General features: G+C 41.9%; 1 protein-coding gene across 2 annotated transcripts in view; it reads left to right on the plus strand.

Moving 5' to 3' along the window:
- Epc1 (enhancer of polycomb homolog 1) overlaps window positions 1-26,490 on the plus strand; it is an 83,964-nt gene that overhangs the window by 53,800 nt on the left and 3,674 nt on the right. For both annotated transcript variants that reach the window (XM_005085159.4, XM_005085158.4), the window contains exons 2-13: window positions 3,736-3,895; window positions 10,425-10,570; window positions 11,185-11,391; window positions 11,915-12,063; window positions 13,133-13,292; window positions 15,201-15,374; window positions 15,456-15,545; window positions 15,624-15,772; window positions 16,554-16,906; window positions 24,356-24,474; window positions 25,369-25,510; window positions 25,621-25,984. In XM_005085159.4, the coding sequence (XP_005085216.1) occupies window positions 3,736-3,895; window positions 10,425-10,570; window positions 11,185-11,391; window positions 11,915-12,063; window positions 13,133-13,292; window positions 15,201-15,374; window positions 15,456-15,545; window positions 15,624-15,772; window positions 16,554-16,906; window positions 24,356-24,474; window positions 25,369-25,510; window positions 25,621-25,984 (2,213 nt within the window). The remainder of the gene's footprint in view (window positions 1-3,735; window positions 3,896-10,424; window positions 10,571-11,184; window positions 11,392-11,914; window positions 12,064-13,132; window positions 13,293-15,200; window positions 15,375-15,455; window positions 15,546-15,623; window positions 15,773-16,553; window positions 16,907-24,355; window positions 24,475-25,368; window positions 25,511-25,620; window positions 25,985-26,490) is intronic.

Below are 26,490 nucleotides of genomic sequence, written 5' to 3' on the forward strand. Positions count from 1 at the left end.
TGCTTTCCTTCCAAACCCTCATCTTTTGATGTTGGCCTTTTCAATTTTAGCCATTCTAGTTAGAGCATAGTGGAAGAGCCTTGATAAGCAATGATCTGCTTAGGAGACTTGTGTACCAAATTTGAAGGAGATGTGAAAGGAATCATTGTTGGAAGTTTGACCAACAGCAAAGACTCTGGTGTGTGTCACTATAGCTGGATTATTGCCCTTCAGTAGATTTTTTTGTTTTTGTTTTTCGAGATAGGGTTTCTCTGTATTGTTTTGGAGGCTGTCCTGGAACTCGCTCTGTAAACCAAGCTGGCCTCGAACTCACAGAGATCCTCCTGCCTCTGCCTCCCAAGTGCTAGGATTAAAAGCATGCGCCACCAACACCCGGCCCTCCTTCAGTAGATTTTTAACAAAATTAACCGTCATTCATTTACCCAGAAGGAATTTTATGTATTATTGCTACTTAGAACAAACTGTAATTCAGTTAGGATAGTCTAATTGTGGCCCTGGTTGTTACTGCTGCTGTGAGGTCATTGCTTGCTTAAATAGAAATTTAGTGGTTTGTGGCATTTTATAAACTACTGTGACTTCTCAGTGACAAGATATAAATGCTTTCCTTCCAAACCCTCATCTTTTGATGTTGGCCTTTTCAATTTTAGCCATTCTAGTTAGAGCATAGTGGAAGCCATTCTGTTATAGAGCAGAAAGAAACATGTTTCCTCGTGCTTCATTGAGATTGCTTTTCTAAGCTTTCCTCAATGACAAATTATAAAATACTACACAATAAGTCAGATTATTAAACTGTAGTAGTTTACAAAGATATTCTCTATTAGTCCTCATGGTTTAAAAAAATTATAATCCCCAAACACCATGAGAAAATACATCTTTTGAAGAAAAAGTTAAAAGGGTAATAAATTAGACAGACACCTCTAATCTAATGAGCTCACATGCTGGGGATTGATATGTAAACATAATGATAACCTGCTGTCCAAGTGTGAAACATGCTTCTGTTGGAACACACACGAAGTGACAGTTTTGTGTGCCTGTTCATGAGATACAGAAGATTGTTACAAGCTTGACTGTGAAGAACAAATGGGGTTTTTCCATGGTGAACAGCTGGAACAGAGGAAGCCCCGTGTGAGCAAAGACAGATGCTCGTAACACGTTGACAAAGCCCACCTTTCAGACAGGTTCTCACCTGGAAGCTAAGAGAACGCTGGGATTTTATTTTGAAGAGGTGTGGCCTGTTTAGAGACTTACACTCTTTGGTGGTAAATCCCTCGTATAATCCAGTAGCAGGTGTCAGTCTAATGACACAGCAGAAGTCAGAAAACAATCTTGGTTGTCAATCTTTCCTCACCTCCTTACACCTTATCTGTAACGGAATCTCTCATAATTGCTGCTGTGTTTGCAAGCTAGCTGGCCCTCAGGCTTCTGGAGACTCCTGTATCCACTCCCAAGCTCACTGCAGGAACCCTGGGACTACAGATGTGCTACAGCACTCTCTGCATTTCAAATGTGTCCTCAGGTGCAAGGTAGGTTTGCAGGAAAATCCAAAAGATAAACTATGGCTGAAAGGTTCAGAGCTGGGAACAAGTGTACAGAGTGAGGATGAATGGCCCTGCCTCCCTCCTCCCTCCTCCCTCTCCTCCCTGCTGACATCCAGAAGTGTGTGCATTGAGAGCAGAAGGGTGTCCTGTGTCTGCCTTTCCATCTGGGGCTCACCAGAGGTCCCTGTCTCTGTGCTCAACGTCAATTCTCCTCCTCATTGTTCACACTTAGTTTCTGCCATCTCCCAAGAACCAGTAGTAATGTAAAGTTTCAACACAAACATTAAAACAGATTTATAAACAAAGCATTTGTTTATACACCTCAGTGTTTGCAGCTTTTCCTAGATCAAGTGTGACAAACTATAAAGTGGTCTGTGAGTTTGACTTACAGAACTTTCTGTATATAAAAAATCCAGAAGATAAAACTACAGCAAAAGTTTGTGCGGTTATTACATGAGACTCCGCTCCTTTAACGTTAATGGAAGCCCTTTCAGAGCTCAGCAAAGAAAAGCGACAGTTGAGGGAACTTAGCAGTAACTTGTAAGGAAAATGTACACCTGTTATGCCAAAAATAAAAATATATAGAATAAGATAAAGGTTGGTAGACTTTTTGTTTGTTTGTTTTTAAAGAGCTACTAAGCCAGGCAGTGACATCTACTTGGAGCCCAGTACTTCAACGGTTGGAGCAGGAACAGTACCACTGAGTTTGAGGTCATCCTGGGTCATCCAGGTCAGCTTGGGCTCCATAGTGAGATCCTAAAACATAAAAATGGCCAGGGTTGCTGAGTAGTATTACTCCAGGGGATGTTGGAAGTCTGTTTAAACACATTGTAATTGTCTGTAGATGCTTTTCCATGTCCAAAAAATGCCTGTACATAGTACAACAGTGATGATTTGTTTTTATAGCATTTAAGGAGAAAGTTTATGCATTTAGATTGTTCCCTGGTTTTTTTTCCTCCACTGTCAATCTGCGCTTGACTTGTACAATGAAACCTAGAGTATCTACTGAAGAGAGTAAAATCTCAGTGTGGAAACCTCTTCAAGATATATCCAGTGATGCAAAGCATGTAGTAAGACTGTTGTAAAGTAAGGCTCTCTGTATATCACTTTATAATGTATTACAGGTTGTACTTAAATGTATAGAAAAGTATTTGAGAGAACATATACATTTTTAGTGAGCTTTTCATACAACTGGAATGCTTTTCACTCTCTGTGTGTGTGTGTGTGTGTGTGTTTATGCTAAATTAGGCTTTTGTAGGGCTAGATGAGGACAATACTTTTATAGCAGCTAGTGTTCTCTCAACTAGTAAGAGCTTTTTGAGTGATAACTAAATCAAAGTTTATTTTGCATGCCTGTTATACCACACCTTTCAGCCTCACATTCATCTTATTTAAATTCTAGCCAATTTTGTAAAGGCATGCTCGGTGCCCTCCCCCTCCCCCCTCACTGACTGACTGGAAGACTTGCCAGGAATCACAAACTGTTAGATGTTGGAGTTGGCTCTAATTCAAACAGCTTGAGTCCAGAGCGCATGCTTCCAGTCCTGTTCTTAGTGTGTGTCCAGAGGGGACTTCAGAAACTCAGAAGGAAAATTATTACTTGAGATGGAAGATTGGCCTTTTGACTATGCATTCATTAGGAGGAAGATAATAATTCCTTTCCGTGAAAGGATCCTTCTAGTTGATCCCCACGAGAGAGCAGAATAAGGCTATATATCTACCTTGAAAGCTGAAGATGGCAGATAAGAGGAGTCTCAGTTCTGAAGAAGATGCTCCCCAGCTCTGAGAAAGCATCATGTGTGTAACAAAAGTAGATGAGGGAACCTGGAGGGCTCAGCTCATTGCACCGTGAATGGAACCTAAACCTCAGGCTGGAAGTGACCCATGTGGCTTTTCATAACACTCAGCACTATCTGTTTAATGGCATGTTCAAAGGTAAACACAGTTTACCCTTATATGCTATGCACGCCTTTGCCCAGCACTCAGAGCCAGAGTCAGATGGATCTTCGTGAGTTTAAGACCAACCTGGTCTACATAATGAGCCCTGTGTCAAAAAAAAAAATTCTTATGTTAGCTGTGCTGTTAGGTCTACCAGAATTCCTTCATTTGAAAGCAAATGAGCAGAAACCTTCTGTAAGGCTATACATTCTGGTGACTACAATTTAGAGCTTACACTTCGTGTTTTTCCTGTTTCTAGGAACACCATCTTCAGCGGGCTATCTCTGCACAGCAGGTGTACGGCGAGAAGCGGGATAATATGGTTATTCCTGTTCCTGAGGCAGAGAGTAACATCGCTTACTATGAGTCCATATACCCTGGGGAGTTCAAGATGCCAAAGCAGCTCATTCACATACAGCGTGAGTGTTCTTTTAATGTATTTGTCACTTTATTTGACTTGGCAAAATCTATTTCCTTGACCACCATGGCCTAAGTTAGTAGAGCCTGTTTTCCACTTTTAACATGGTATGTGCGTCTGGGGATATATCTCATCTGATGGGGTACTTACTTAGCATGCCACAAAGCCCTGCATTTAATAAACTGGTCACAGTGTTGCACACTTGTTATTCTAATATGTGGGAGATGGTAGGAGGATCAGAGTTCAAGCCATCCTCAGCTACATTTTGAGTTACTTTTTGCTCCATGGTCAAAACTTAATTGATCGTATTGTGTGGGTACTAGTTTGTTTGTGGCAAGGTGTCATTTTGTATCCCACAGGGACTCAGACTTGGTATCCTTCTACTTTGGCCTCATGGGTGCTGGGATTTTAGGCATGTTCCACCTTACTCTGATGGGTCTGTTTTTAGAGGGGAGAGGAGAGGAGAGGAGAGGAGAGGAGAGGAGAGGAGAGGAGAGGAGAGGAGAGGAGAGGAGAATCCAGCCACTTGGGTTTTAGCTAATTCCAGATGTAGTCAGGTTGACAACCAAGAATTGCCATCATGTATAGTATAATTTCTTTCAAATGGAAAGTGGACTCTTGACTGTGGTAGATGACTTAGTAACTAGTTTTCAAGAGTATGGCCCACTCGTCGCCTAGGCAGCATAAGAGAGCTGGCCCTGAGGGCATCAGAGCAGAAGAACTAGCCGTTGTCGTCGTCCCCTTGCCAGCCGGGGCATGCTGATGAGCTGGCCCTGCCTCTTGAACAAGTTCAGTCATTCATTGCAGTGAACATTTGCAAGTAAAGCTGTTTGGGCCAAAGGATATGCTGACACGCTGTGCACACTGCAGCCTCCACAGCCAATTTTTTTTTTAATCTTTATTATTTTGTTTTCTTTTGGGGGGTGTGGTTGCAGGGGCGGAGAGCAGATAATGGAAGGACAGGGAGATGAATGAGATTGGGGTATATGATGTAAAATTCACAAACAATAAAAACTTAGAAAACAAAAAAAAAGAGTACATTGCTGCCGGGCGGTAGTGGCTCACGCCTTTAATCCCAGCACTCAGGAGGCAGAGGCAGGCGGATCTCTGTGAGTTCAAGGCTGGGCTGGACCAATAGCCTCCAAAACAATACAGAGAAACCCTGTCTCGAAAAAACCAAAAAAAAAAAAAAAAGAGTACATTGCTTTGAATTTTTAGGAACTTTCTCAAAGCAGTCAAATGTATATATGTGTATATAATTCTTTAGGAACTGTGTGTGCACATAGCACACATACACAAGCATGCATACATGCACCAGTGTGCATTTCAGTTACCTCCTAAACTAGGGTAATATGGCTCTCTGGGTAAAAGTGCTTAGCCTTGCTTGCCATGCAAGCCTGACAACCTGGATTGGGTCACTGGGATCCCTCAGTGGAAGAGAGAACCAGCTTCCAAAAAATAGTCCTCAGTCCCTCCCCCATCCCACCCACCCATATACTTGCACTATATTTGGCATGCTTGTGTCCATACTCACACACATCGTGCAGACATGCAATAAATAAAATAATTTTAGTGGGGGGAGCTCCTAAAGCTACACTAATTTAGTTGGGTGGTGGTGATGCAGAGGCAGGTGGATGGATCTCTGAGTTTGAGGTCAAACCTGGTCTACAGAGCTAGTTCTAGGACAGCCAGGGCTACACAAAGAAATCTTGTCTCAAAAAGGAAGGAAGGGAGGGAGGGAGAGAGGGAGGGAGGGAGGGAGGGAGGGAGGGAGGGAGGGAGGGAGGGAAGCTACACTGATTTTTCTTTGGAATTTCTGTTTTTCTTTTATCTTACAAGATTATATGAAGCCATTTTCATGTAAATGTGTTTTAATCATATCCCACCCCCATCCCCTGTTTCTCTCCCCTTTCTTACCCTTCTTAGTCCCCTCTGTTCCCTAGAAAGTCTTTTGCTTTCTTGTCATTTGTAAATATATGATTTTATTATATATATATATATATATATATAAAGCCTAAGACCCACAAATGATAGAAAACACCCAGCATTTGCCTTTTGAACTGATTGAATTTGCTCAATATAATCATCTCCAGCCACATCCTTTGTACCACAAAGGCCCTAACTTTGTTGTTCTCTGTGACTGAAAGGTTCCACTGTGTTGAAGCCATGTTTTCTTTATCCATCCCTCTGCTCTTGGACCCCTAAGTTGGCTTATAACTCAGCTGTTGTGAGGAAACATTGGTGTGCAATGTGACTGGGACAAGTTGATGTGGAATCTGGCGGTAAAAACAGGGAGTGTGCCATGTGTTAGATGCATTTCTATTTGCAGGGAATCTCTGTGCTGGTTTCCAGCATGGCTGGATTAGTTAGTTCACTGCCCCTCAGCAGGCAGTCAGGGGTCAGTTCACGAGCAGTGGGTGAGAGAGAGCTCCTTTACTTTCTCCCCAGAACTTGCTGTTTGTCATCTTGTATTAGCTCTTCTGACTAGGGCGAGATCCAATCTTGATGTAGTTTTTGTTTTCATTACTTTCATAACTACTAATGTTGAGCATTTTTTATATGTGTAGTCACTATTTGATCTTCATTTTTGAAAACTGGTCATTTCATCTGTCCATTTATTCATTGTGTAGTTTGATTTCCTGTTGTTTAGCTTCTTGATTTGTATATTCTAGGTATCAGCTTGCAAAGATTTTCTTCCGTTCTCTATACTGTCTCTTTGCTCAATTACCTATTCCTTTGCTGTACTGCAGGGTGGTTGTAGTTGTAGTTGTTGTTATGAGGTCCCATTTGTCAATTTTTGCCATTTTTTTTCCAGAATCTTTGTTTTAAAATCATGTATTTGTAGGAGCGTGGTTTTATTTCTGTATGCTCAATTCTGTTGCATTGATATCCAGGTCTGTTCTGTACCAGTACCTCAGTGTTTGTACCACCATGGCTCTGTAGTGCCAACTGAAATCAGCGATGGGGGTGAGAGTGCCTTGACTATTTCTTTGGTGTTTTTAGGGTGAATGAATGTGCCTAAAGAAGGCCATGATCAAGTGTGTCTGGGAGTGTCTGCCTCCCTCTGCCCCCAAAATGATAGTGCATATTACTTGCTGTGTAGTATGAGCTGTGGTAGCCTCATGGTGTTAGTTTGTAAATCTATCACTGATGTTATTTATTAACATTTCATCAAACATTAGCTTAGGAAACGCCTTCTGTTTTTATGTTGACTTGGCTCAGGAACAAAATACATTGTTTTCTCTTTATTCTAGTCCTGCAAGAAGTTCTGCAAGAAGAAACATTAAAACCATTACTGTCTTTAGCTTCATTCTGTAGTCCTTCTAAACTATTTCATTTAGTATTGCTCAATTTTTTCCTGCTCCAAGGGATCAAAAGCAATACTATTCCATAGCAATAAGCACACCAAGTGCCTGTGTCATTAGGAAAGTGTCTAATCCCAGGCTTAAGCAGCAGAGGAACAAGATGACCCTGGAACATCTAAGTGCAGTAATAAGTAATAAACCATTGGGAAGGAGGGATCATAAACTCAGGGTGCTGATGAGTAAGCATGATTGAGTATCTTGTGCTTCCAGATGAATGTCAGAGCTTGTGGCACAGTGGAGGGAGTTCCCGTGGTCTGGTCAAGATGATATCATAGGGATCACCAGTGTCTATTGAGCTTAAGGATTGAGGAGTAGGATATTTGAGTAGTTTTAAACTCTTCCCCTACCCTGCTTATTATACAAGGAAGGGGGAAAATAAATCCACATTATAGTGGAGTCATTGGGCAACATCTTGACTTGATAAATCAAAACCACCAGATGGAGCCCAAGAAGGGGCTCAGCTGGTAAAGGTACCTGCCACCATGCTGAGTTCATTCCCTGGGTCCAAGTTATGAAAGGAGAGAACTAACTCCTGAAAGTTGTCTTCTGACCTTCGTGCGTGTGCTGTGGGTGTGTGTGTGATGTAACAAATGTAATAAAAATTTAATCATCAGTTATGAGGAACAAGTAAATATTGTGTGCCTCCAGGTGTGGTATTCTGAGGACTGAAATAGTTATATCCTATTGTAGTCAAGAATGCAATCTAATTATGATGGAGGAACAATCGTTTTTGTTTTTTTAAGTAAAGAATGTCTTTTGTTTATTACAGCTAGGGACTGAACCCAGGGTCTTATTCACTTTGCAAGTCTTTCTGCCACACTCCAGTCCAGCAAGGAGTGTGCTGAAAGATAGTGGTGGTGATGGTGACAGTAGTGATGATAGAAAGCTTAGAAGGATTAACAGTTGTAAAAGCCTATCAGAGTCTTAACATAGTGAAAATACTCCACCTTAAAGGAGAGTAGGAAATATAACAACTTAACCTGTAGCAGTGGGACAGTCATTGAAAACTACTGGATGAGTTGACAAAACTGGAATACAGACTGCGGATGAAATTATTGTCTTGGCAAGGGGCATTATCGTTGCATACTCTCTGGTGACTTAGAAAATGAAAAAACAAATGTGAATGTATGTGTGGCAGCAGCTTGCACAGCTTAAGGTGTGCATAGAAATACGATGATAAAACCTAAAGTTTTTACAAATATAAAGGCACTCAGGTATTCCACAAATGTTTTTATTTCACAATGTGCAGAAATTTAGACTTTCAAAGGAAAAAGATGGTTTTGTGGGGGGAGTACTGGAAGGGTAGGGTTGTTTTTTTTTCCTGGGCATGATGGCTCATACCTGTTACCCTAGCACTTGGGAGGCTAAGGCAGGAAAAACATCAGCCTAGGCTGCATAGTGAGTTGTAGACTAAAAGAAGGATGGTGAATCAGCAAAATAGCTTATTAAGTTAGGGTACTTGTCTCTAAGCCTCATGACCATTGTTTGACCCTCCCCCAGACCCACATGGTAAAAGAAAATTGTACCCCAAAAGTTGTCCTCTGACCTCAAGGCTGCACTCAGAATGCAGCTAGGGTGGCAGAGGCTGAATTTTAGATTTTACTTGACTAATATAAATTTAGCCAAAATGGTTAGAGGATAAACATCATTTGGTTAGAAGTAGAAAGAATCAAAGGAAAGGGTCTCTGAAAGTCTGCAATTGGAAAACAGCTGACGCTCTGGAGCACACAGGTGCTAGGTGCTAGCACTTAGAGACTTCTGTAGTTCTAAACATCCACTTGTATCACTCCCTCCACATTTTTAACTAAAACTCAATGGAAAAGTCAGTAAACTAATACATTTAATTCTGCAGATGCTTACTGGAGTTCTCTGGGCACCCAGTGAGTATCCCCTTATTTCACAGATGACTAGTTATTGTGGTGGTTGTTTTCCTCCCCTTAAAGTAGATTTACATAACACTAAAATACTTCTCAATTGAGTCTGCAGACAGGGGTGGCAGAAGAAAGGACTTGTCACTCTCTCAGAACACTTGGAGGCACAAAGATAAGGCACTGGCTCCCTTCAAGATCAGCCTCATCTTACTACTGGGCAAACATGCTTAACAGAATGTTTGGGGCCAGATTTTTTAAAAGCTGTATATAAGATTCTATGATTTAACCCGGCGGTGGTGGTGCACACCTTTAATCCCAGCATTCAGGAGGCAGAGGCTGGCAGATCTCTGAATCCGAGGACAGCCAGGACTACACAGAGAAACTTGTCTTGGGGAAGAAAAAAAGCTTTTAGGATTGCTTGAAATGCCTCTAATTTTTGCAGAACGTTATATATCTTCACAGCCCATTTTTCTATTGAGGGTTTGGTTTCTGAAATAGAAGAGTTTAGGAGTCACTCCTTGATGAGTGATAGCCAAAGGACTTTAAAGGAGTGATGTCACGCTGGATTTTTAAAAGATTACATTGGTGTTTATGTACCTAAAAATGGTTAGTACATAGGTCTGAAGTCATAAACTATAGCATGCTGTATGATGTGAAACTTTATATACTACTGGGTCATCAAATATTGGCATTAGGGAGACTGTTAAAAATAATTTTTAAAAAAAGGCCTCACCATCCTAGGCATTGAATTGCAGAGTTAGAAATCAGTAACTCAAAGGAAAGAAAACTAGGTGAGCTTTGATATCAAGATATTTAGTTTTCCTTAATATCATTCCCCCTCGGTGCTTGTAAGCCGTTGAATGATTTTTGATGCTGTAGAGTGGCAGTTCTTGACAACATATGTAAGAGCAAACCACTGGTCTCTGGCACAGTGATGGGGATTCTCTAGACCTGAACCGTGGGAGCTGTCACCACTCTTGATAGTGGCTTCCTTAGTCTTTTGTAATAATAGATAAACGATTTCTAAAATAGGACTTAAATAATCTAGAAAAATCCTACATAAAGTGTGGGTGGGGTCTTATTTGTTGTTTTTTAGGGCTTTTATCTACATTCAGTTTGTGCTTGGCTCTCAGTGTAGAAGATGTAGCAGTAAGCCTAGAGTGTGTGTGACTCTGAAGACAGAACCTAGGAAGAAGTGTTCGTTCTTTAGGAAGCCCAGGCTTTTTGCAGCTGTCTGTGCAGCCTCTGCTGGTGGAGTCACTCGGTAAATGATTGCTTATGGTTCCTCTGTCAGCTTTTAGTTTGGATGCTGAGCAACCTGATTACGATCTGGATTCTGAAGATGAAGTGTTTATGAATAAACTGAAGAAGAAAATGGACATCTGCCCGTTGCAGTTTGAGGAGATGATTGACCGTCTGGAAAAAGGCAGTGGTCAGCAGGTACAACTTCATTTATTTAAGGTTTCTGTGCCTCAGTTATCCCAGATGTTATTTAGAGATAAAAATAAACTGGAGGTGACGTGGTGACACACACTTTTGATCCTACCACCTGGAAGGCAGAGACAGGTGGGTGGATCTTGGTGAGTTAAAGGTCAGCCAAGGCTACGTGATAAGACCCTGTCTCCAAAACAGTAACAGACAAAGAGTCTTCAACTACCATTTATGTATTTGGTGAGCAGGTAGAATGTGACTAATATCAAGTCCTACAGTCAGGAAATACAGCAAGCTATGGGGTGTGTGAGATTTGATCGTTGTAAAGATTGAATGCACAAGAGCTGGAGTTGGGGTTCAATTAGTACAATACCTACCTAGCATTCACATTGGGCTTGCACCCCAGCCCCACATAAACCAAGTGTGGTGATGTGCACTTAGCACTTAGAAGGTGGTAGGAAGATCAGAAGTTCAAGGTCATCCTCACAAGTTCAAGACTAATCCTGTTTAAGAAAACAAATTGTCGATACTGTTGTTGGCTTGATTGTTGTTTTTAAATGAAGAATGGTTTTGAGTCCTTGCATATGTGTTTTATGAAAGTGACGTAATGGTTTTACATTTAGCCAGTCAGTCTGCAGGAAGCCAAACTACTACTAAAAGAAGATGATGAGTTAATTAGAGAAGTTTATGAATACTGGATTAAAAAGAGGAAAAACTGTCGCGGGCCATCACTTATCCCATCGGTAAAACAGGAAAAGCGAGATGGTTCTAGCACAAATGATCCTTACGTGGCTTTTAGAAGACGAACTGAAAAAATGCAAACTCGAAAAGTAAGTGAATTTTTATATTTTTAAGAAAAATTATAGTTCTTTATGTCTTGATTTTGTGACTTAATCCGTGCTTTCATGTAACAGTCCTTAAAATTATACTAGAGGGGTTGCCCAGTGGTTCAGAGCACTTATATCTCTATCAGAGGACAGTGTTACCATTCAGGTACTCATATCAGCAGCGCACAAGCACCTGTGACTCCTGCCCCAAAGGATCCAGTGCCCCCCCACTTCTGGCCTGAGCACTGTACACACACACACACACACACACACACACACACACACACACACACACACACACACACACTAATCTTTTCATTACAATAGGAAATATTAAAGTAAGTTGACCTTAATTTGGGGGGAGCTTAATAATACAAATTAATGTTGGCTCACAAAAACCGTGTACAGAATTGGTGTCTATGTTCCCTTCTTGTGTCTTTAAACTGTAACCCTGCAAATGCATACATTCTTATATGCACCTAGTTAGAAGTGCTTCTTGAAGTTAAGCAAAACTTTGTATTTCCAGAACCGCAAAAATGATGAAGCCTCATATGAAAAAATGCTTAAGCTTCGTCGAGATCTCAGCCGGGCTGTGACTATCCTGGAGATGATAAAGAGAAGGGAGAAGAGCAAACGGGAGTTACTGCACCTGACACTGGAAATTATGGAAAAAAGGTGACAATCATGCTCATGTGTTAGGACTGATGCCAATCACAGCCTGTTTCCTACTTATCTGTAATCACCGAGATAGATTCTTTAAGTAACAGAATGTGATTAAACTTGTGAAATTTTATTCACAATTCTGTCTTATTTTCTCAAAGTGATTGGGTTCACTCAGAATGTATCAGGTATTTCTATTGAGAAATTCTTACGTTCTTTTGAGTTGTTTCTGTGGCTGTGTGAGGCAGAGTGAGAGGGTTCATGTTGAATGCTGGTTGTTTATTTACCGTGTTTTGTGGGTTTGTGGAAGATTTTTAGTACTAGAGATGACCTTGCACATTGTAGGCAAGCATGTTGCTAAGCACCAGATGTGCATAAATTTTAACACACTTGTTGAGGTAGAAAATGAAAGCTCCAGGTTTGCCCCCCAAAAAAATTTTTTTTAATTTCTTATGATTCTTTCAGTGAAAAAAAAATAGTTTTGTAGCACAGACAGCACTAATTAGCAGGAGTTCCCTTGACATTACTTGAGGCATCTCAGCCTTAGGAGTTTCCCTCTCAGTGACTGTGTGCCAAGATAAGGTTACAGGGCCCAGCACCAGATGGTCCAGGTATGGTGGCTCACACCTATAGGAGGTGGTAGAAACGGGAAGATCAAAAGTTCAAGGTAGAGACTATAAAGGCTCAAAGGTTGAGCTCTAGCTGCTCTTCCAAAGGACCTGGGTTTGATTCCCAGCATCTACATGACATCTCACTGCCTTCTGTGAGTTTAGTTCCCAAGGATCCAACATTCTCTCTGACCTCCATGGACAAGGTGCACACATGGTGCACAGACATGCATGCAGACAAACCACCCATCTGCATTCAGGGTCATGCTGAGTACATAGCATGTTGGAAGCCAGCCTCGGATACATGTCTCAGAAAAAGAGTAGCTCTTAAGTAGTTATCCCACCTGCAGCAGGCACACAAGGTGACTGGGGAGGTGCATGTTGGATTAGTTTGACTTGTAGATCATTTCTCAGTGTTTATGGAAGCATCTCATTGTACTCTGTGTACAGCTTAAGCTTCCTCTCTCTCATTTCAGATATAATTTAGGTGACTACAGTGGAGAGATCATGTCTGAGGTCATGGCGCAGAGACAGCCGGTGAAGCCTACATACACCATTCCCGTCATCCCTATCACTAACAGCAGTCAGTTCAAACACCAGGAGGTCACAGACGGAAAAGAGTTCAAAGTTCATAAGGTGATTGGGGCTTGGTAACAGTAGCTTCCAATAAACGGGAGAAATAAGTAAATTCCACTGCAAAGTGTGCTGTACACTGGAAAGAAAACAAGCTTTTCAATCCTCCTTCTCTTACTGCCTAACAAGTCGAGGAAAGTCTTTGTTCAGGGTCTGATAAAGGAGGATTTTGCTGGTAGGGGATATGAGATGTCAATGTGGTTCATGGTGCAGAGGCTTGAAAGACACAAAGCCTCCCTGGTGTTGTACTGCCCTGTGGCACACCTGTGTGTGAGTGAAGGGCAGAGGCGACTGAGGGAGGGCCTTTAACAGTGGTGACATGGGTGGTGGCTAGAAGTGAAGGTGTTTGACAAGTTGCTACTTAACCAGACAATTCACAATTTGTGTAGAATACAATTGGTGAGAGGGAGATAAAATTAGTAAGGGAAAACCAGGGAAATAAAGATGGCAATCAGTCTGCCTTTTTGAAAATAACATGCCTCAGCCAGGTAGTGGTGGTACATACTTTAAATCCCAGCACTCGAGAGGCAGAGGCAGATAGATCTCTGTGATAGCCAAAACTGTTGAGAAACCCTGTCTCAAAAAAGAAAGAAAGAAAAAGAAAAATATGCCTCAGGAGGGAAAGCATTTTATATACTTTTGAACTAACATGTATCATTTAACTCAAATTTATAATTCCATTTCAATTTAGTCTGCTTTTCGTTTTGTTATCTCACTTGTATTGTTTAACACCATGTTTCTGCAATTGTTTTATTTGGTCACCCATACCCTTTAGTCCTGAGTGTGTAATTACCATCCCATTTAGAATGATGCTTTCCCCTATTGCTTAGAGCACTGCCAGACCATTGCAAACATGTTGGTTTAAGAGTGTCGGGCTATCAATCAGATGAATAGAATTATTCTCTTTGGTAATCAAAAATGGTGACTGTTAAACCCAGCACTCAGTAGGCCTTTTTTGGAGGCCAGGCTGCACAGTAAAGCACCACCAGCCATCCACTCCTGCCCCCCAAAACTAAAGGTCGTGCTCCAAAATATTTTACTCATATAATTTACTAGTCCTACATGTGCACTAAATTTTTAATGGGATTTTTTCCCCCTCGTTTTAATATTGAAGTCTGTGGTCCACCTGTCTGCAATGTGTGGCCTTACAGATCACTTCAGAAATCTTTGATTTTTATATTTCCAGATTTAACTCAGATTCTAATTATACAACATTGTTTTCATTCTGTATGTTCCAGAAACATGAGCCATATACTTGGATGTGGTTTACCATTAAGGCAGAGTAATTATGGCAGGGTGGTGGTGGCACACACCTTTAATCTCAGCACTTGGGAGGCAGTGGAAAACAGCCTGGTCTACAGAGTGAGTTCCAGAACAGCCAGGCCTAAACAGAGAAACCCTGTCTCAGAAAGGGGGGGGGGGGGAGACAGAGTAATTAATGGAATATTCCTGTTATCTTGAGCATTTTTGTTTTAACTTAATTTTCATTTAAATTTTTTTGTTGTTAGGCTGGAGGATGGCTCAGCAGTTAGAGCACACATTGCTCTTGCAGAGGACTTGGGTTTAGTTCCCAGCACCTATATCAGATGCTTTACAACTCTGTAATTCCAATTCAGGCGACCTGATATTCTCTGGCCTTGGAGGCACCTGCATGCATATACACACATACACACACTTTTACAAGTCTTCTAAACATGTGTTTGTCTGAAACAGAGAAAAATGTAGATTGTTAGGGAAAGCTGAGAATGAGCCTCTGAGGGTGGGAGGTTCACCAGGAAGGAGAACCTGGGCCTTTTTCAATAGTTGAAGCAGTTGGCTGCCCAGCTGATGATTAACTAAAATTACTAACAGGGGCTGCAGGTTGTAGAATGTGGCTTCTGATGTGTAACTGGTTCTGTGTCTGTGTTGCAGCAAGATAAGGCTGATCTTACTCGGCCGAAGCGCAAATATGAGAAGAAGCCCAAAGTCCTCCCATCGTCTGCCGCCACTCCTCAGCAGCCAAGCCCTGCTGCGCTGCCAGTCTTCAGTGCTAAAGACTTAAACCAGTACGACTTCCCCAGCTCAGATGAAGAGCCTCTGTCCCAGGTAAACAGAAGACCAGCCCCCTGCATGCAGAAGAGGAGTATAGGAGCCCACCTGTTTGACATCTCGTTGCTTTATTTCAAGGTTTTGTCTGGTTCTTCAGAAGCTGAGGAAGAGAATGACCCTGATGGTCCTTTTGCTTTCCGTAGGAAAGCAGGCTGTCAGTACTACGCTGTAAGTGTCAGACTTCTTTGTAAAGAACAAACGACAGATGAGCTGACAAAATACAATAATTTGGATTTTTTTTTTAAGCCTCATTTAGACCAAACTGGCAATTGGCCCTGGACTACCCCTAAAGATGGAGGACTGGGGGATGTTCGCTATAGATACTGCTTAACAACTCTCACCGTACCCCAGAGGTGTCTTGGATTTGCACGAAGACGGGTTGGGCGCGGTGGAAGGTAATGAGCATCTGCTTTCCTTGCATCGCATGCTTTTAGACACTGAAATCCAAGTGTGAACTGGGGCCCTCCTTGTGAGCAGACTCTGGTGGCTCCAGCTTCTGTGCTGAGCCGGTTTGTGTGTGGGCTCCCACTCCGCTCTCACCATCCTCACCCACCACACAGTTCTAATGGACAGACTTCCTAGTTATCGCAGAGTAAACTCCTAAGAAAGGACAAGTGTAAATTGTGTTTACTCACTCAGGATTTGGTTCAGGAAACTACAAAAAAAGTCATTGAAATCTGGGGAAAAGTTGGCATTAACTAACTACTTCAGTGATTAACTCTTCTGTGCATGGCCTCAGTTTGTCAGGATACGGTTCTTGGGTCTGAAGTAAACGTGTAGAGGAGGAGAGAAGGAACTGCAAAGCACAGGAAATTTTGGTTGAAAGACAATTTGAAAAAAAAGAACTTTTATCCAGCATTGAGATTTGAGGCCAAAAGAACCAGAGCCAGCAAGATGGCTCAGTGGGAAGAGGCATTTGCCACCAAGATGACAGCCTGAGTTCTATTTCCAGTACCCACATGGTGGAAGGAGAGAATCGACTCTTGAAATTTGACCTCTACATGCGTGCTGTGCCCTGTGCCCTGTGCCATGCACACACTCTGTATAAAGAGCCAAGTACTGCACTGATGAACTTTATGCTTTTAAATATTCAGTATACTTTTATTCAGCTTTTGGGGCTTTCGGGAAAGGAAAAAACCTCTTTGATGTAATCTCTGACATCTGCTCCTTGTGCAGGGTCCTGCTGGACAGAGCGCATTCAGACTATGACAGTATGTTTCACCACCTGGATTTGGACATGCTTTCCTCACCACAACCTCCTCCAGTCAATCAGTTTGCCAATACCTCAGAAACCAATACCTCGGACAGATCTTCTTCTAAAGACCTCAGTCAGATACTAGTCGATATCAAATCATGTAGATGGCGGCACTTTAGGCCTCGGACACCATCCCTACATGACAGTGACAGTGATGAACTCTCCAGTAGAAAATTACATAGGAGTATAAATCGAATGGGAACAGCACAGCCTGGGACCCACACATGCAGTACCTCCACGCAGAGTAAAAGTAGCAGTGGCTCCGCACACTGTGGTATGTTCATTTGTAGCATCCGTTGCTATGTCTGTTTCAGGGTGGGGTTATCCATCTTGTTGAGGATGTGGTGGTCTATTACACCCATAGTTAGATGCCTTAAGTATTTCTTTGAATTCTGCTCAGTAGTATGTTGCTATGTGAGTTTGTGTATATGTATCCTTTCTTAACCACAGCCACAAAGAGATGATATGTTACCATATATTTAACATCTAATTTGTTACCTTGAGGCAGCCGTGAACCACAAGACTCATAAATTTAATTTTCAAGTAATAAGAAAATAAAAGGGACCCCAGATTGTTGACGGTATGTACTTGAACACCTAATCTGATCTACACATATATAGTTACACATAACATATGCTGACATAGTCATTCAGAGTACATGCAAGAGAAACCAAATTTTAATACTTTGGAAACATTTTTAGATAATACCTACTTTGGTGTGCTTTGACTAAAATACTAAAAATACTACAATACTCCTGGCTTTCTTTTTTAAATCATTGAGTCCACAACATCAAAGTTGCATAAATTATAGAAGTTCCCTATCAAAATGGCTCGGCCGGTAAAGGTGCTCAACACCAAGCCTGACAACCTGAGTTCAGGCCCCAAGACCCACATGGTAGAAGGAAAGAACCGATTCGTTCAGGTTGTCTTCTGGCCTACATACATGTGTGCATGTATACACACAAACATATAAATGCAATAAATGAATAAATATTTATTTGTTTATTTGTGATTTTTTGAGACAGGGTCTCAATATGTATCCCTGGCTATCCTGGAACCCATTTTTTAGACCAGACTAACCTCAAATTCACGAAGACCTGCCTGGTTCTACCTCCTGAGTACCAGGGTTAAAGACATGTGCCACCATGCCGGATTTTTGTTTAGAATATCTTTAAATTACATTGTTAAAGCTCTTCTTCTAGGTTAATTTTAATACAGTTTTTTTTTTTTTTGGTTTGGTTTGGTTTTTTTAGGATTGCTTCCCTAACTACCTATTTAGCAGGAGAATTTGTTGTATCTTCAGAAGCCTTAAATAAGCACCAGTGTAAACTTGTAATCGTTGCCCAAAACTAGTTGTTATGATGTATAAAAATTTTCGAGACCTTATAGAGAAAACAGCCATGTTCCATCAATCCACATCATGTCACCTCCTAAAGTGCAGACCCTGAAGCCTGTGACAGACCCCCAGATTTCATTATGGTTGTTTAAGTAAGGTGGTTTGCGGGTGCAGTGCTCACGTGGACATGCGTGTTGGGGTCAGTTGCAGAACTTCCTTGTTTATTTGTCAGGTGTCATTGAAAGGTGAGCATTAGCAAAAGTTGGGCCCAACAAAAACCTTAATAATCATGCAACTCTTCATCTAAATCACCATTTTTGACAATGGGGCTTTTTTAAATGCTGTGTTTATTTTTGTATATGCTTAGAGAATAAATGCCAACAGACTACAGTATGACACACTGCTTTCCTGCTTAAGACCCCGAAGCCCTCTCTATGGCTCTGTAAATTATGTCATGTGTGCCATAGTGAGTTCAGCTAGCAACCCCCACATTCCAAAAAGGAAATCTAACTATTGGCATGTTACTCGGGAGTTGAAGCACATTTCTCCTTAAAGAAAGCATTCTCTAGAGGAGCCTAAATCAGACGGGGTCTTGCTTGAAGTTGGCCTGCAGAGTCCAGATACTGCCTCATAGGCCAATCATCTCACTCCATCACACATGTGGTTTTAAAAATAATTTTCCTTTACACCATGGTCCCCAGATGTAAACCACATTTGGTACCAAAGAAGCCTGATTTGGTCGATGCCAGAGAAAACGCTGTCTATACTAAGATGGTTGAGTCTCTAACCAAGTCCTCTCCCTCTCCAAAGACATTGTCAAGCTGAACTTAACTATGCTGACTTAACCATTCCATCAGATGCAAGTCAGTTAACACACTTCCCTGCTGCTTAGGCCAAACGATGGCTTCAAATGTACTGCTTTCTGATTATTCAATTACTGATTCAGATCATTGAAATCGATGGTTACAAACAGCACCCGCCAGGCTCCTTTTCAAAGTAGTTATTTGTGAGTTCTCATACACCCATCTTGAACAGGAAATTCTGAATGAAGGTGCCGGGAGTCTACTCATTTCCTTGAAGAGTGCTCCCAGTTGTATAGCTTGTTCCTACTACTAGGGATCCCAGTCTTGGCCATTTCATAAGCTGTGTAACCACAGAGGGTGTCCTGAGTAGGACATGTGTGACGTTGGCGCTGGGTAGCCTCTGTGGAGGTGTCAGTGAAGCCTGTGTGCCCTTTGTTCTGTGTAACAAAAGGGGGAATCTTGGAAAGACTTGCTAATAGGGATTTAGAATTTCTAGGGCTAGGTCTACTTAGGGATAAATTATTTCTTCTTAATAATCGTTAGTTAATACATGATTTGGACTGCTTCCAAATAGTTTTCTAGGCTTTTTCTTTTTCTTTTTCCAGACAGGGTTTCTCTGTGGCTTTGGAGGTTGTCCTGGAACTCGCTCTGTAGATGAGGCTGGCCTCGAACTCACAGAACTCTGCCTGCCTCTGCCTCCCGAGTGCTGAGACTAAAGGCATGCGCCACCAACACCTGGCTAGGCTTTTAAACTATAATAGCACCTTTTCAATCAAATTTAGTGCTTGCTCAGTAGTTAAGTATTCATTTTGTGCATTTGAAATTGAAGTAATATCAAATTACCATAATTAGATGAGATGCTATCACAGGACTAGCAACATGGCTCAGTAGGTAAAGGCATGTGCTTGCCAAACCTGCCATCCTGAGTTCTGTCCCTGGTACCCACATGGTAGAGGAAGAGAATCAACTGCCACACGTTGTCCTTTATCTTCCTGGTGCACTTGTACACTCCATCTCTCTCATAGAGCAAGAGAGACACAAACGCACACAGTCAGAGGGGAGGAGATGCATGAGTGTGTGTGTTTCAGAAAGACTAAAGCTCCGACTCCAGTGATGTGCCTTAAAATCCTAGCTCCCAGTGGAATTTCAGCATCATTGTAAACTGTTTTTGTTGTTGTTGTTGTTGTTGTTGTTGTTGTTCGTTTGTTTTTACGAGACAGGGTTTCTCTGTATTGTTTTGGAGGCTGTCGGTCCAGCCCTGCCTCGAACTCGCAGAGATCCGCCTGCCTCTGCCTCCCGAGTGCTGGGATTAAAGGTGTGCGCTACCACCGCCCGGCTTGTGTACTGATTCTTGTTACATTTATAAGTCTCCAGGACCCTATGCTTTATCCAGAGGTTTTCTAATCCAGAATCTTTTCTGGAAGGTGGACTTCCTACACGGTGCCTGTAAGGTACACTGTGAGTTCAGCAGGTATGTGTAGATGGTGCAAGGGCAGTCACAGCCAGAGCATCACTGGGCTAGAAAAATGTCACATTGAAATCATCCACGGCCAGGTGTACTCAGGTCCGACACAGCTTACCATCACTTGAGTTGCACACACCTGGGTTTTCTTTTTTTTTTTTTTTTTTTTTTTTTTTTTGGTTTTTCGAAACAAGGTTTCTCTGTGGCTTTGGAGACTGTCCTGGAACTCACTCTGTAGACCAGGCTGGCCTCGAACTCACAGAGATCCGCCTGCCTCTGCCTCCCAAGTGCTGGGATTAAAGGCATGCGCCACCAACGCCCGGCTCACACCTAGGTTTTCAGGTTCAGTTTTAGGTAGCTAAGAGCTTGAGAACCTCTTTGATTTCAGCTCCTTAATACAGGGATCCTGCCAGCTAGATCAGTTCACTTTGTAGTTGTTTTGCTTGGGTTGTTTGTTTTTGTGGGGCTGGGGATCAAATCTAGGGTCTCCTGCATACTACACAAGTGCCCTACCACTGAGCCATGTCCCCATCTTTTGTTTTAATCGCTTTTTTGTTAGGCCTGTTAGAATCAGAAATTTCTGATTCCAGGTTATGTTTTAAGACAGATTTATGGCTTTTGTTTGTTTGTATAATGAAGTATAATTACCTTAAAATAATCTAGACTCCATTTGAAATGGTTCATTTCTGGGTGGTATCCCTGCACCCATTTGAGCACCTCAGTTAGACTGCTGCAGCCACAGGGGTATGTGTGCCTATAGGACCTTAGGCCATTCCAGACACTGAATTTCCTGGTGGTGATTGGTGGTGGTGGTGGCAGCGGCAGCAGCGGTGGCGGCGGCGGCGGCGGCGGCGGCACACTCCTTTAATCCCAGTACTCTGAGCTCTGTGAGCTCAAGGCCAGCCTGGTCTACAGAGCAAATGCCAGGACAGCCAGAGCTGTTACACAGAGAAATCCTGTCTCAAAAAACAGTGGCTTCTGACATCTGCTTGAGTATTTCTGATGAGGGGAAATAGAACAGATCGGGTTATTCTACATTGAAGGAGCTTGCTTAGAAAGTTTATCCATACATTGTGCCAAAAGCAGCCTTCTTGAGTTCAGACTTGTGTTTTCTTACCAGAGCATGCCAAGTGTGTTCACTCTCCGCTGTCTTCCAAAAATCTGAAGTCACATCCCACTTCCTCCCCTAGCCGAGGTCTTAACTTCTGCTTTTACTTCACACAGTTCCCTTCCCACATACATTCTTGCTGGTCAGGTACTCTGTATGTGTGGATTTCTTTAAGCATTTTGTTCTTACAGGTGAATAGCTAAGGTTTTTATTACGTCTTGTAAACTCCAAATCTAAGGCTGTTTTTCTCTGTTTGGTGGTGGTGGTGTTTGTCTTCCATCTGCTTGTGACTCCAGGACGTCAGTGTTCATCCCCGTGAGATTATAGGAGGAAGTCAGGTACAAAGGTCCTCCCCTCCACTTCCCTCCTGTCCCCTCCCCTGACTGATTGACTGACTGTATCCCTGGTGGTTCCCAGAGCAGTTGTGATTCTAGATTTGATTGGTTGCCTTTGTGCTCCCCCCCCCAATCTGTGAGTTAAATTTGACTGCTGCACTTTATCTGAAGTAGATGTGTAGCTGAAAATGTTCTACCTTGATGCCCCAGTTCATTAGAAATTTCAGAAAGTTGACTGATTTCACTTTATTCAGTGGAGTCCTTGGTTAGACCTTGGAGTTGGAATGAACCGGTGACTTTGAATGCTTCTACAATCTGTATAGATGAGAATATAAAACCCAGTTCACATTTTAATTATCCACATTTACTACCTTATCTTTGTTCAAACTCACATCCTTTACTTCTGTTTCTGAGAGGGAGATAAGAGGACCTTGGCAGTCACCTTGTTTAATCCTTGTCACATTTAAATGAAGACTCCGAACCACAAAGGGTGGCATGCTCTTTGAAGACCGTATTTGTGATAGGCTTTTATCGCTTCGCTGCCAGCCTGTTTGTTGCTCTATTAATTACTGATCATTTACCAGAAACATCCAGGCCAGACTTTGCAACTAGACTCCAGTCAGAATAGCTCCAATAAGAAACAGCCGTCTCAGATGCGGAGTTGACTAGCTGTGGGTAAAGTGTTGTGTCTATCTCTGCATCCTCATCAGCAAGAAACAGATGTTAAAATGAGATTGACACACCCGCAGAAACTGGGTTGAGCTTGATTTAAGTAGGGCAAAGGTATGTAGAAGTTTATCAACGTTGGTTCCCAGTTAATTACCACTAAATGCTTAACTAAATAAAACAAGCATCAAAGATGCACAAAAGAATTTTGCAGGGAAAAGACATTATTTTTATGAGCATTTCTGTATGCTTTCACTCATACAAGAGGTCTTGAGTGAATGCTGAATTATGATTTTTCTAAGTATGTAATGGCCTGACCCTTCTAGAAATATTTTTTTAATTGCTAAATATTCCCTATTGGAAAAGTAAAGGTTGAGGTGGCGCATTTGCTTTTAAGAAGTTAAAGTATAACTTTCAAACACATTGGTTAAAAAATAGCTAATAAATTAAGTATCTTAAGGCTTAAATAGTTGTTTTATGGAAAATAATTATTATGTTAACTATGAACCTTTATTCCAGGCAGCATTCATTTTGTAGGTTTTTATGATTTTGACCCAATCACTTCTGTTAAAAGAAATTACTTATGTCTTATTTAGGGAACATCCTAGTATCAATAAGTCTCCCATAGAGTTTGATCTGTAGATTATAAACAATAGGAAAACAGATACCAATTAAATGGAGCTGTAACACACACAGAAGAAGAGATTCAGTGGGAGTATCTCCTAGTGAGGTGTTACTTTTTGCCCATGTGGTCCACGAACTTAGTTTAGTTCAAGAACATGTGTAGGCACTAATAGTTGGACAGGGCTTTCTCAAGCTCTTGGCTTCAGATCCATTTAAGTGTGGTGGGGGTGTTAGCTGTTGTCTAGTGGTGATAGACAGAAATGGTATCCTGGACATTAGTAAAGACCCCCCCTGAGTTACAAGTGGAAACTAGAAAACTTGATGGGGCTGGCTGGTATTCCAACTAAAAGAGATGTCACAGCAGATTGGGGAGGTGTTTGAAAATTGCATACTGGAGCTGTTGGTGCCTTGGCACCTGGGAATATGCGCTAAACTTTTTTTTCCTTAAAATAACTGTACTCAGACAGGAAGGTTTCTTAAGGAAGCCCTTGCAGTCAGGTCGTTCTGGGGTTATGTGCTTTTCTTTCTTTCTTTTTTTAAATGTTTGTTTTTGTCGTTCCCCCCCCCCTTTTTTTTTTAACTAGCCAAAGGAAAAGAATAAAGAAACAGGTTTCCTTTTTAAAACTGCACACACTTTTGGGGGTAATAAATGAACATTTTTTTGTTTGTCTTTTTTAGAACTGAGCTCTCCATAGACACACATAAATAGCATAACACAGTGTCTTTCCTCAGACATCATTCTGTACAGTAATCAGCATAACTCCGTTCTTATTGACTGGATTTTGTCCAGGTGGGTTAATTGGGTGGGGAAAATTCATTGACTTATCATTGGAACTTCTTCCTGTTAAACTTAAAAGATTAGTTCTTTTTTTTTTTAAGTCATAAGCTATCAGATTTACCTTATATTAGAGGAAACCTTTCTAATGACTAAAATAAGAAGCTATGTAGACATTGGCAGCATATGCACACAGTGCTCTTGGGAAAGCCTGGGTGCCTTGGCATGGCAATCTGGGTAAACTAGAAGTGGAATGGTTTCACCTCACGCTCAGTATGAAGTGCATCTCCAAGCCTGTGGACTGAGAACACAAGAACCCTTCCTACACTGTCCAGCACAAGTGCACAGCTTTAGAAAAGCCGCTGTTTCCTGTGTTTAATTCGGGAAGCTTCCTGCTCTTTTCTTATTTTTTCTTTAAATTGAAGCCTCTTTTGTTAGTTGTGGCAGAAAAGGCTGGGGTTTCCATCTAGAAGTGACTGCTAGTAGGGTCATGTCTATCCAAATGCTTCAATTTTGCACAGAACCACCCTTTTCTACTGCTGGATTTTTTTTAGTGTTGTAAGATGTCTGTGGTGTCTGCATTTTTGTGAATCCTCTCCTTATTTTATGTTCAGCATTTACAGCCGAACAATACCAGCAACACCAGCAGCAACTGGCACTCATGCAGCAGCAGCAGCTTGCACAGACTCAACAACAGCAAGCAAATAGTAATTCCTCCACCACCGCGCCACAGGTGAGGGACTTGTGTGTCTTATGATTATCCCTCATTGTTCCCGCCAGAGGTCATCTCTAATTACCAAGGGTTGTCATAGAGCCTTGCATCTAACCAGCAGAAAAGTGGCTTTGGCCTGAATATACAGGGTTTAGAAAGAACATTCCAGGTGAGTATGGAAGCTGTTCCTTCTGCTGCCTATTGTACAAAGTAACATAAGAGCATAGTTTCCCTAGCTGTAAAGTTGCTGCTGCCCGACCTGTAGTCTGTAATGGCGCTGTCCCGAAGCTTAGAGCCCCGTGCATCTCACTTTCCAGTTTCAGAATTAAACCCAAACCCATTCTACTCTTTAAAAACACTTGTAAATTTAAAACATGGAAAAATATTTGCTGTCTGGAAAGATTTGGGACTGAAGGCTGAGAATTAAATCTTGTAAGCATCTTATGAGAATTTCACAAATTTTTAAATTAAATTATATCATCAATAAAAAATTGATGGATGACTGTCTTACGATTTCAAAGACGTCTGCGACTGTGTAATGGTTGGGTGTGAACAGGGAGGGAGGGCGATAGAGAAGAGGTGTATGGAGGTTACACGGAAGCTTCGTATTTGCCTTATGTTTGCCCAGCACTGAACTATTTGAGAAATATATTTCTAACCTCCCAGTTGGAGCTTTCTGCTGTTGTCACATTCTGTACTAAAGGGTTTATTTTGATAATTGATTTATGTACTCTATAGTATCTTATAGGAAGGTCAAAATGTATGAGCTTTAAATTAGTGAACTTTTCTGTTGATAAGAGACTAAAAGCCGGCCAGCTTTTAGTGCTGTTGAAGCTGACTTTGGTACACCTGTGTGTCTTAATGCTGATCCAAGGCCGTTACACTGATGACCTTTCTTTTGTGTTTTCCTTCCAGGGTTTTGTTTCTAAGACTTTGGATTCTGCTAGTGCGCAGTTTGCTGCTTCTGCTTTGATGACGTCAGAACAACTGATGGGATTCAAGATGAAGGATGATGTGGTGCTTGGGATTGGGGTGAATGGCGTCCTTCCAGCCTCAGGTGAGGATAGAGACATCTGCATGGCCCCGTGGTGTTGATGTGCGCACGTATTAGTACACATTGTGATACAGGCAGAGTGCAGTGTTTACATGCTCTCTTTCTCTCCCCAGGAGTATACAAGGGCTTACACCTCAGTAGCACTACACCAACAGCGCTTGTGCATACGAGTCCGTCGACAGCAGGTTCAACTTTGTTACAGCCTTCAAGTATCACACAGACTTCGGGTTCCCACAGTGCACTGAGTCATCAAGTAACTGCTGCCAATTCTGCAACAACTCAGGTTCTGTTTGGGAACAACATTCGATTAACTGTACCTTCATCAGTCCCCACTGTAAACTCTATTGCCCCAATAAATGCACGACATATACCTAGGACTTTAAGTGCTGTTCCGTCATCTGCCTTAAAGCTGGCTGCCGCGGCAAACTGTCAAGTTTCCAAGGTCCCCTCATCATCCTCTGTAGATTCAGTTCCAAGGTGAGTAATTATTCTAAGCTTAAAATGTTTGAAAAGAACCCATTCCCCGTGGTGGGACGCCATGCTCAGTGGCAGTAGGCCCACGAGATTACCCTGGTACATGAGCTAACTTGTTGGAGCCCACTCCCCATGGTGGGATGCCGTGTTCAGTCTTAATGGGAGAGGGACCTGGCCTTGCCCCAAACTATTATACCAGACTATGTTGACTCTTCATGGGAGCTCTTATCCATGAGGAGGAGTGAACTAGGGATGGGCTAGGGAGGACATGGGGGTGGGGGTTGGGAGGGAGAACTGTGATTGGAATGTAAAATGTAGTCAATTTTTTTTTTAATGGAAGAAAAATGTTTGGAAAGTAAGGTACTTGACTTCAGCCTTCTGGAGTGACTGTCCCCAAGTTTTCTCTGCTTTTCCCTCTATGTATGAAAATGTGTAGATATAAGAACCCTCGTTTATTTTAGCACTGAGTGTGTGGATGCTGTAATTCTACGTCAGTTGAATTCAGTTTT

This window comes from Mesocricetus auratus, unplaced genomic scaffold, assembly GCF_017639785.1.
Source record: "Mesocricetus auratus isolate SY011 unplaced genomic scaffold, BCM_Maur_2.0 Super-Scaffold_100013, whole genome shotgun sequence".
In the NCBI taxonomy this organism is placed as follows: domain Eukaryota; kingdom Metazoa; phylum Chordata; class Mammalia; order Rodentia; family Cricetidae; genus Mesocricetus; species Mesocricetus auratus.